Source organism: Poecilia mexicana, unplaced genomic scaffold (genome assembly GCF_051168715.1).
Source record: "Poecilia mexicana isolate PSO_F unplaced genomic scaffold, ASM5116871v1 scaffold_21, whole genome shotgun sequence".
Classification (NCBI taxonomy): domain Eukaryota; kingdom Metazoa; phylum Chordata; class Actinopteri; order Cyprinodontiformes; family Poeciliidae; genus Poecilia; species Poecilia mexicana.
This window is the reverse complement of record NW_028263390.1, coordinates 3,499,223-3,510,290: the sequence shown is the minus strand read 5'-3', so window position 1 is coordinate 3,510,290 and position 11,068 is coordinate 3,499,223. Positions and strand designations below refer to the sequence as shown.

At 41.0% G+C, this 11,068-nt stretch overlaps 1 protein-coding gene across 1 annotated transcript in view; it reads right to left on the bottom strand.

Moving 5' to 3' along the window:
- Positions 1 to 329: 329 nt before the first annotated feature.
- The window catches only part of tnfrsf21 (tumor necrosis factor receptor superfamily, member 21), a 37,181-nt gene continuing 26,442 nt past the window's right edge, over positions 330 to 11,068 (bottom strand). Inside the window, exons 5-6 of the mRNA XM_014974172.2 lie at positions 4,497 to 4,770; positions 330 to 2,766 (exon numbers count right to left, since the gene is read on the bottom strand). Of these exons, the coding sequence (XP_014829658.2) occupies positions 2,537 to 2,766; positions 4,497 to 4,770 (504 nt within the window). The 3' untranslated portion in view covers positions 330 to 2,536. The remainder of the gene's footprint in view (positions 2,767 to 4,496; positions 4,771 to 11,068) is intronic.

Here is an 11,068-nt window from a genome sequence, read left to right as displayed (position 1 = left end):
CCTTTTCATTTTTACAAACTTTTCTCTGTCCTTCCAACTCTCATTTAAAATCTAAAAGGCTCTGATGTTTTAAACCATTTCTCTTTTCTGCAACTTGGTTCTGAGCAGCTGCACCTGCAGTCAGACTCCCAGCTGGCAGAATGAAATTCTCATTTAGTAGCCGACTGAATGCTGAAATGACTAAGGTTAGTTATTCTGTACTATTGTTCATATTTGTGTTAAATTCTGTTCAGATGAGTTACTTTAAATAACCACAACACACATTACAAGACAAACAGAAGTATACCATACTCCCAGGAATCTAAATGACAAAAGTCTGCACAAAAATCTGAAAAAGAAAAAAAAATTAGCTTTATTTAGTTAATCTGAAGAGTAAACATACTGGTTACATTTGAGTTGTGAATTTGATGTAATCATCTTCTCAGACACAGGTAACCCCACAGCGCAGCGGAGAGCCACTTCACACTTCCTCACCGCCGTCATCCAGTCTGCAGTCCACAGCAGCGCCGCCTTCAGTCACATCCATCCAAGCTGCAGTACCTGAAGCAGCCATTTTCCTTCCATCATGTCCTAGTTCTCCACTGCCAGGCCAAAAGGCGAGAGTCCACACCACAGAGGTTCTGGCAGAATGTAGCCTCCTCGTTCCGTGATGCGTTGAAGACGGAGGGGGTTCATGAGGTTCAAATTGTTTAAGGTGAAAGGAATCGGTAGACTGCACTCTGTTCATTGGTGAGCTCAAGTAACAGACTTCAAGTAGAGTACAGAGTATGCATATGTGACAGCCCAGCGAGGGAACCCCAGCCAGGGATGGAGGGGTTCAAAAACATACAAACAGAGGACAGAGAAACCTACATGCTACAATAACTAATAATAGTAAATCAAAGTGAGTATGGAAAACAAAACAAAACAAAACAAGACAAAAGCACATACAGAAATTACCATTAGTGCATGAGTATTACATTGGAATATCAAGAACATAAAACATCTAGAAAACTGGACTGAGTTATTTCCCTTGATGCTGCCAGGAAGCTCTGAAATTAATCAGGAACCCTTTCTCAGCGCTGCTCTGGGCTCACATGTGGGGTCAGGGTTCACCAAACGGGCAGTTAAGAGATTTTCTCTCCCAGTGAAGTTCAAAACAAAACAGGGGGAAAAAAGGCATTTCTCCTACTGGCAGGTGAGCTAAAATAATGTCTAAGTATTGATATCCTCTGAGCTTTTTAGCAGTTTGTCACTTTACAACCAGAACCTGTGATGGCCTTTCATCGCTTTTGCGATTACTTTATGTTACACATCTAAAAACTGAAAAGGTTCTGCTTGTTGGAAGGAGAGTGTGTCTCAAAATCTAATCTGAAGTGGAGCTAGAGATGTTCGACTGGATGAAGGTCAGGACTTTGAGGAGCGTGGTAAATGTGACGGTCAGACAGCGATGAAGCGTAGGGAGGTGGGCTGTTGTGCCATCAGACCGTCAATTCCAGAAACCACACAAAGAAAACCTCGTAAAACACATGCGAGGTCCAAATGATCCCATCTCTTAAGACTGCCGGAGGAGGTAAAAAAAATCTGCCCACATGTGGCCGGGTCAGAAAATTCAACAAAACAGCAAACTACGCTTTTCAGATTTTGATTTGTATTTTCTTCCATTCCTCATAGCAATACCCTACTTTGAGTTTGGCCTTTAGTATAAAATCCCATTGAAAGAACATAGGGTTTGTGGTTGTAACATGACCAAATATGGAAAAGCCTGAGGTGCTTTATGAGGCACTGCATTCCTTCAGTCTCAAATCATTTTAATCGATGCATTTGATGTCAGACTGTTGAAGTGATGCTACTACCTGCTGGTGGTCACAAGCTACCAAAAAACACCCATCCCCCCCTTCAGGATCAGGCAGCAGGAAGGAAACAAAGCGAAGATTTGTGGAAGGGAACACGTTTAGGCACACGACTCAGAAATCAGCCCAATCTGTTTGATTTACAAGAACCTTAATCAAAGAATAATACCAGTGTTGTTTAGAGTTATAGCTTATATACCATTGCCTGTTGTGTTAATAAATATAACTTTTACACTGAGCAAGAAGGGCCTAAATGATTGGCACAAACAAGAAAAAACACCGGTATTGTCCTTTAAACAAGAAGGCATTGGCCGTTTCAGATAAATAAAGTGCTAGTTGAGTGGAGTCTGTACATAATTCAAGCCGTTTGGACTCAACTCTTTAAAACCCAGAAGGCCTTGGAGCCTCACAGTTAGCATCACCGGTGGTGATGTGACGCAGCAGAGGGGGGTTTTATACAGAAGGAACGAAGGAGTGGTCAGGATTGACCGGACTCATCAGAGGGAGCAGACCAAAGGTAAATAACCTGCTGGAGCCGTGTTACACTAGTGGCCTCATGAGTCCAACTCCACCAGTTTGAAAAAATCAACTCAAACTAAGTCTTAACTACACCCAACCCCTTTGCCTTTGAACATCTGTGTGCTTTTTTTTTTTTTTTTGCTTTTTTTTATTATTTATTTTTCCCTCTCTCCCTACACCCTCCACTATAACAGGTCAGGCAGGTGGCTGTAGACGGAGTCCAGCAGCGTCTGGCTGGCCTCCTGGCTCTTCACTCCGGCGATCTCAAACAGTCGGTCCAGCTTGTCCTCGGCGGTGGGGATCTCCTCGAGGACGTGCAGCTCCTCGGGGTTCAGGATGTGCAGCATGTCGTCGAAGATTGGCTGAAGGTCGCACGGGTCCAGGCGAACCTGCCGGAGAACCGTGTCTTTCTTCTCTGCAGGGGGACACAAGAAAAAGATTTGATTATATTATTCTTGTATTGAATGCTACAGTTTTTGCAATTATACTTCACCTGAAAACCACCCAAACATTTCTTTCAGTATTAGGTACTGAAACATTTCTTTTTCCAGCAGCATGTTCATTCAATAGTGACTATAAGCTGGAATAATATAAAAGACAACCTTAAAAAGTTTTAAACCTTCATTGCTTTATGTGAGTCACCGCTGACATTGTCTTGCTAGCTAAAAAACTGAATGCTAATTTATCGCCAGTTGGCTGGACGAAGTCGGTACCTTTCTTTGGAGGTATAAGTCTTACATTACATTCATAATGTTCTTTATAAGAAATAAAGTTGAGTTGGTGAATCTTTCAAAAATCCTCTTAAAACTCTGTGTCTTTTTCTGTTAGCAAATTAAGAAGATGAACCGTCCCCAAGGTTTAAACTTAGGTTTTGCTGCCCTCCAGTGGAGAGACACTGTATGTATTTTTTTTATTTATTTTTTTACTTAAAAGTCTTCACTGACAATAAATAACAACCGGTTCAATTTGAACTTTAATCAAAATGCTGAGATTGTTTTGTTCAGTTTCGCTTAAGTGTAGAAGTGTAATTTTGGACAACATTGATGTAATTATCTTTCACACCAGAGTCAGTAAAGTAACTTTCTGCTGTTGTTCTTCAGCTCTTATAGTAATGGGTATGATTTAATCTAATAAAAAACTTAAACAATTTCTCATCAATTGTGGAAACAAATTTAAAATAGTCCTGACAACATGCACAATCAGATTAGGTTCCTCATGAATATACAGATTGTAATAGCCAGAACAGACCACATGAGGGCACCCAAACATCTACTTATAACTGGAAGTCATGTTTTCCCACATTTCTTTCAACAGCCGTAACATTACAATAACAATGAGCCAACAGTAATGAGAGTCTGAATCATTTGTTAAGGACTTAAAGAATCGGAAACAGCTGAACTCCAAAGGCTCCGCTGTAATGAAGAATCTGTGCTGCCTACCATGACACCAGTCCACCGCTGTAACTTCACATTATGCCTAAAATTTGAATTGCACAGTGTATTACATTACCTGAGAAGGTTACACACATGTTCAGAGCAGTGTGTAACCTACTCACCGATGCTTGTGGCGTTTACAACAAAGTTACCCGGTGACACAGTTTCTGTGTCAGACTGACTCACAGGAGTGACTCTACAGGGAACACAGAAGATCTGTTCTATTATCTGGATACAAGCAGTAGGTAACGACTAAAACACGAGTCACAGGCAGACAGACTCATAAAGTGACACTTTCTTCCTCATTATTCTTTGTCTACTTCCATTGATTACATCCATCCATCCATTTTCTTAACACCCTTGTCCCTTAGTGGGGTTGGGAGGGGTGCTGGTGCCTATCTCCAGCTAACGTTCCACCGATTACATAAGAATTACAAATCCTCCTGGAGATGTTAAGGAGTCTTTGAACGTCAACAGCTTTTTACTTATTTACAGAGCTGAGTTTTTTTGATCATTTTCAAATGAATACCAATTATTATGTCAATAAGAAAGTTCGTGCAGACATTTTCAAACTCTTTGAGCAAGTAAAGTAAGCAAACACTTCATCTTGTTGGGATCTCCGCCTTTGGTTGGAGGTGTACGTGACACATCAAACAACAAGTGGAGAAACAGTTCGAAGTTCACTGTGTCCTGGCTGAACTTCCCCTCTCACCTTTGGTAATGAAGGAGCCATTTCTGCTGAGGGCGGAGTCTTTGCTGGACGTGGAGTCGCAGCGGAGGAGCGGTTCTGATTCATCGGCGAAGAAACCTTTGGTTCGGTCCATGGGCGATTGGACGGGTCCGACGCCGCCGGCTCGGTACATGCTGCCGCCGCTGTTGCTGCTTCCACTGCTGCTGGCCGTGCTGCTGGGCGACTCCAGCAGCTTGTGGATGGGGCTGAGGCTTTGGCTTACATTCACTGTGGTCGTCAGCTGGTTGATGTCAAACTGCATGGAGAGGAGAGACAGGAGGATTTTAACTATCAACCAAACCTCAATGGGTTTAAATAATAGTAGTAATGATAATATAAAGAGACATTAATTTCATGTCATGTTTTAAAAAGGGTTGACATCATTCATTTCAAAGGTAAAGAAATGATTCCAAAGAGCCTTTGGCTCCTGGCAACTTTGCATCATCAATCTACCCCGTTTTTCTCTCCTTTTTTATTCTATCTACAACTTCAAGGTGAAGAGAGTTGGGGTGAACTCCATCAGCCATTAGGAGGCAGGGAGTCCGACTCAGTTCATGTTTTGCACAGATTTCAACCCCCTTCTCATTCTTATGTTCTATCTCGTAAACAAACCATTTCATTCCTGACATACCCCATCTCTTCATTTATAAACAGTAACAGATATCTTATGTTTTGCTACCAAGCAGATTATAAATTAAGTTAATTTGTTCAGTCAGTACACATGTTTTAGGTAGCTAGCATGTTCCAAAATTAGCCTAAACTCTGACTACTAGATGGCAGTAGATGACTATGTGTTCAATATGAAGCAACAGGCCTTAGTGGCATATATAAACTTAAAGTCGTATGATGCTTAGGGATAATAGTTTAAAACAGGATGTATATCAGTTTTGCATGTGTTTCTGTGAATAAATATAACTTGTTTTTAAAAAAATATGGTAAAATCTTCACATGATTAAATTTAACGTATATTTGCACCCTTCCTATTTCCATGTGTTTAGGTTCTCATTCTTGTTTGAGACAGTTGAAGATGGAGATATGACTTCAGATTAAAAGAAGGCCACTTAAAACAACTTCCTGCTGGCAGATGTTATCAGTCAGGAAATAAAGGTTTGTGTTTTGAGGTTGCCTAAGAAATCACATGTTAAATATGTAACAACATTAGTATCCCCCAACTAAATTTGAGCAATTTTATGGTTCTTTATCTGTAATTCCTCCTCGTTCTTCTGTTCTTCCTACTCTCGCGCTTTTGTCTCTTTGTTTGGTTTTTCATGTCTTCCCATCCTCCCAGTTCTCCCTCTCTTTCCCCTATCCTATCTCTCTCCCTCTCTCCCCTCGCTCCCTCGTGTCTCTGTCTTTGGTGTGGTAATGAACCTGTGGTTTGAACCAGTAGCGACTGGTTTGGGGATGAGCTCATGAGAGAGCTTCTTGTTTTTCACTGCGAAGCCCCACTTGGGCTGAAAGGATATACCAGCAGAGGTCATTTCATCCCCGAGATAACGGATAGGTCCCAGGACAAAACAGGGTTTTTTTTTTCTTCAGTTGTTGAAACCAATCTGTTAGAAATGTTTGCTCACAACATGAAACAGAAACATAATGGCAGCTTTCCTCCTTTGTTCCCTAACATCTGGTTTGCTGTATTCTGACAGAACACACATGCTTTGTTTAGCTAGCTAAGGCATATTTACATCTATATGCAGAGTCCGGACAGCGATACCCTGAATGAATACAATTGGAAGTAATGTTTTTTCTGAGAGCAGCTGTAGGAAAACAGAGGGATCCACAGGGAACCATAAACAGCATCTCCAGGGGACAGGAAGTCATGCTAGCATTTGCTAAGCTAATACTTCTGTTACATAGATCTGTTTCTCTTGTAGCTGCTGGTTAGCAAATATTTTTGGTTTCTGTTTTACAGTTTGGTCTATTGCTTATTTGTTTAAGTTGTGCTGAATGACACCATGGCTGTTTAGAGTAAAGTAGGTCAGTCCAATTGATTCACATGTTACTGACTAACTGGCTCTGGTGAGGAATAAGGTATTCAAATCAGTGTAGAAAAAACCCCTCTAGAGTCATTTTCTTTTTTTTTTGCCTTAGTATAAAATCCTGACAGATGACAAAGGAAAATACAAAAAAACAAAAAAAAAACAAAAAAAAACTGTTATGTTCATGTGAAGAAATGTGTGTCATACAATTCTCAGGGTACTCCAGCTTCTGCCCAGAGACCAAAAGCAGCATGTTCCTTTAACTGATCATTCTGTATTATCCTCATGTGCTAGTGAGCATGCATAGCGGTTTGTAATACGTGATCCTGTGTTGTCCTGTGATGAGTTGACAGCCTGTCCAGGGTTTACCCCACTTCTTGCCTTTTGGCCACAAGCATTTTTAAGGATTAAAAAGGACAGACTGGCTCTAAAATGAAGCAGGCATCAGAAAAAAACGTCTGAAAATCGGTGAATTCCAAAGTTCTTTGATATTTCGATTAAATTCAATTAAAAAATACTATATTTATTATGAAGAAAATGTAAGTGTAACTCGTATCAAGTATCTTCAATCATCGTCGTTATAGATGGTGATGTTGTGGCCAGGAAGTCTTGCTCCTGACCCGAAGTGGCCTCTGAATGAAGACTGTTGCTGTATGATGGTCACATGCTGACAGCTGAATTTTCAGGTGGCAGGGACAGAAGATGTGGACAGTTCATGAGTCCAAGAATCCAAGAAACTCACAATTTTTATAAAATCATTGGTCCATGTTGTTTTGCAATCTCTACATCTTGTTCATTACAACCATGTGTCAACATCTGACAAAATCATGCCTGGACAATTCACTCAAAACCAACAGATGGAAATATGCCTACTTCGCTTAAAATTTGCATTGTGACTGGATGGAGACAACGTGCAAACTTAATAGAACCAACTAAAAATAAACAAACCAATCTATTTCTAGAAACACACTAAAGTGTTTTTGAAATAAATGAAGAGCCAGAATTCACATATAGGTTTGAAGGAAGTTGTTGACCCAGAAGGAAGAGAAAAGACGGATGGCATCAGATCTGCCTACCTCTGCAATTATCCGGTCTAACCCCAGAAAAGATGAGTTCGACCACTAAGGGAAAATCAGTCAAAGAGTACACGACGTTCCCACAAGGGAACCCACAAGTTCTCGAGCTGGCGAAGTCATAAAGCTGCTTCAAGCACTGATGACTGTGTGCAGAGCTGTTATCAAAGAAGAAAGGGCTTACTTTGAAGGCTTCAACATATAAATCATACTTTGGTGTTTAACCACATTTTGCTCTCAGTACGCGTTTTGGTGCTTCGTTTTCCATCAAAATGCTTTTCATGACTGAGTAAATCTACTTTAATCAACTAGATGAAGTAGCAGATTACAGTTTACGCATAACGTCAGACCACAGTGGCAAACAACAGAAGCTTTGTCCCCAGTGAAGCCTGATGGGCCACCCAGGCAGAGTCTTTCGCAAATATCTACGTATTCCATCTGAGAGCCTCTTGTAAACCGATGTGAGTTCCGTTTCCTTGCACCGCTATTCACACGCAGTACATATTGAACTGCAGAGGATGACGAAGCAGAGACGGGGTCACGGAGAGGAACAAGGGAACGGCGGCTCCAGAAAGCTCCAACGCCTGTGTGTTCCTGTGCATGTGGGCGAGAAAACCACCAGACTGAGTTGCTGACCGTTGCTTTCAGCGCAACACGAGGGCCTGCTGGGGACAAGACACACACAACTCCCCAGCACACAGGCTGTTTAGACATACACACTCTGAGGGACTCTGCCAACCAGGCTCACTTGGCAGAAGTGGCAGACTGCAGCAGAATGAAGGGTAGCGGGGAGAGATTCACTTGTCACTCCAAAATGTATTTATTTTTGCTTGCTAAGATGCAGACTCAAGTGGAACATGGGCTCCCTCTGTGTTGTTCCCTCTGTATGTTCAGCTTCTCAACTCTGAGGGTGAATTCACCACAGCCTTCTTTAGTCCACTTTAATCAAACTTCCAATTAATTTGGGGAGGTGTGAATGAGTATCTGAACTCTGATGCGGACCAAAAAACGAAAACGAAAACGTGGTACGCCTGGTCTTGGTTTGGTTGACGTGCATATGGATACCAAGTGGACTAGAAACTTCCCCAAAACAGACTACATCGCAGGGCATTCTGGGTAAAACAACCCTATGTGTCTAGCACCAGTGGGAGAAACGGCTAGTGGTCTTTTGTCTTCTAGACAAGAGAGAAATCAACTGCTAAAATCTGATGATGCTCCATTTTTGTTTGCATTTCATGAAGAAGAAAGTTGCTCTCAGTATGTTCTTCTTTAGAGGTTTTTGTCCCATTTCCTTCAGTGGTTCTTGATGCAGCGCCACCACAGGTGAGGAGGTGAACAGGTTTTCCAAAGGGTTTGGGTCATTTCACACAGTGCAGGCTGGAAGTGAACAACAGCTGAAAACGGAACAAATGCCATTTTGCCATTGTGGGCCCCATGTCTACCAGACTATGGTGGTGTGAAAACACTACTAATCTACAATATTCTGATTAAGACATTATTTCTAATTATTCCTAATCAGTGCATGTCCTGGATTTTAACAATGATCTGTTAAAATCTAGAGTTTTTTTATGTTTCTATAAGATCTCAGGGAATCTTGAGCTAGTCTTGGATTAGTTGTGTTCCTGGTTTGGAACAGAAACCATATCTGTATTTAAATGTTTTAGAGTGTTTGTTTCACCTGTTCTTTAATAATAGACCATATCTCATGTCTCATGTACTCATTCCAACTCCCCACTTCTTGTTGATCATTAACACCCTTTACATATTTGGTGTTTGCTGTACTGTTGATCTTGTTCTTTGACAGATTGCCCTCTTCAGCATTTTTCCTGTAGAGTTGGTTTAAATGTCTTTAATCTGAAGTTTTAACTGTGATTTCATGAAGAATTTCCCCCTTCAGCTTGGGTTTGGATGCTCACTTACACACCCCAGTGGAACAAACACAATCACAGACATGTGATGGTGACGGCCCCCAATTGCATTTAAAAAAGTTCAAGAGGGACTTCTTCGAAATTGTTGTCTTTTTCTTTAGAAAGAAAAGCATGTGCTCTTTCGCTCTGGGGCTTGTTGGAGAAGGGACTGAAAGGCTGCTAATGGGAAGTAAGCCATAAACACTAAGCCATAAGCTATGTCACAAATTGCCTTTGATTGTGTCTTTTCATGGTTAAAAGGCAAAATAGGATTGGAATGTTTTTGCCGTTTAGTGGTAGACTGTGAAAGATTGCTCAAAGGACCAATGGAAGGTATTTTAGAGTTCCCACATGGTACTGAACACATGTGATTTTTCTTTTAACCCTATTGATGATGGTGCCATGGTTTTGTAAGTGTCTGATTACAGAACCATGGCTCAAAAGCGGCTTGATTGTGTGAATAAATCACAGGAACATTAACTGTAAGAGAACTGTGGATCTCCGGAAACCCGGTTTGTCCCTGGGTACAATTTCTAGATGCCTGATGGTGCCACATCCGTCTAATGGAACATTTTAGAGTTCCATTAGACATTTTGATCCCAGATGGTCAGTCGATCCTTCATCGTGTCAGATTGTAAAATCACAGAAAGGTAACGCACCTGGTCATGATGCAGCAGAACACTGTGTATCTCACGTTGATTGCCAGAACACACAAACATTACACAAGACTGCGTCAACTTTGCATACTTCTAATGCATGCCAGGACTCGATGTTCCACCAAATCACATTCATAGAATGACAGTAACTTGTGTAATATACTAATTAGACCCAATAATCTAACCTACGAACTCCAGCAAAATTTTTTATTTTCTTTCTGATTTTGAGTAGCAGGGCAAATTTTAAATCGAGTTACTTTATAAAGGACCTGGTGATAAAAGAAGAGGTCGTTCCGTTCTGTTTTGCCGCTCTGTGTGAACTTTGCCGTGGTCTTCAACATGATGCTTTAATTTACACTCTCACAAGAGCTTTTCTTTAATCAGTCATTCACCATGGAAGTCCAAAGGAGCAACGGAATCTCTTTCAGACACATAATCCACAAAGGCTTTGCCTCACTTTACTAGTCAACTTTGATCTTATAAAACGGGGATTTGTATGTGAAAACCCATTTTTTTCTTTCATCACTTAAACTATGTGCAAGAGCCACAAAAAAGAAATGCTTCCTCACAAGGATACAAGCATTTAAACCCATGACTGTGATATTTTGTTGGTGGTGTAGCATAATAATGGACTGTAGGCTAACTAATGGATGCAAACCACAAACTTACTACAGGTTAAAACACCAAAGTCTCACCTCATAGTAATATTTAACTGCGGAAATATTACGCAGTTAAATATTACTGCGTAATATTTAACTGCTATCAATGTTTCTGTTGATAGACGAGGTTAATAAACAAAAAAAAAGAAGCATAGCAAGAGTCTATGCTTTCCACCGAAGCATAGATTCTTGCTCATAACTACTTTAGCATCACTGCAGTGCTGTGAACACACAGCCTGGATGTTCTGTTGAGGTGCTGCTCCACTCTCTCAGAATGCCT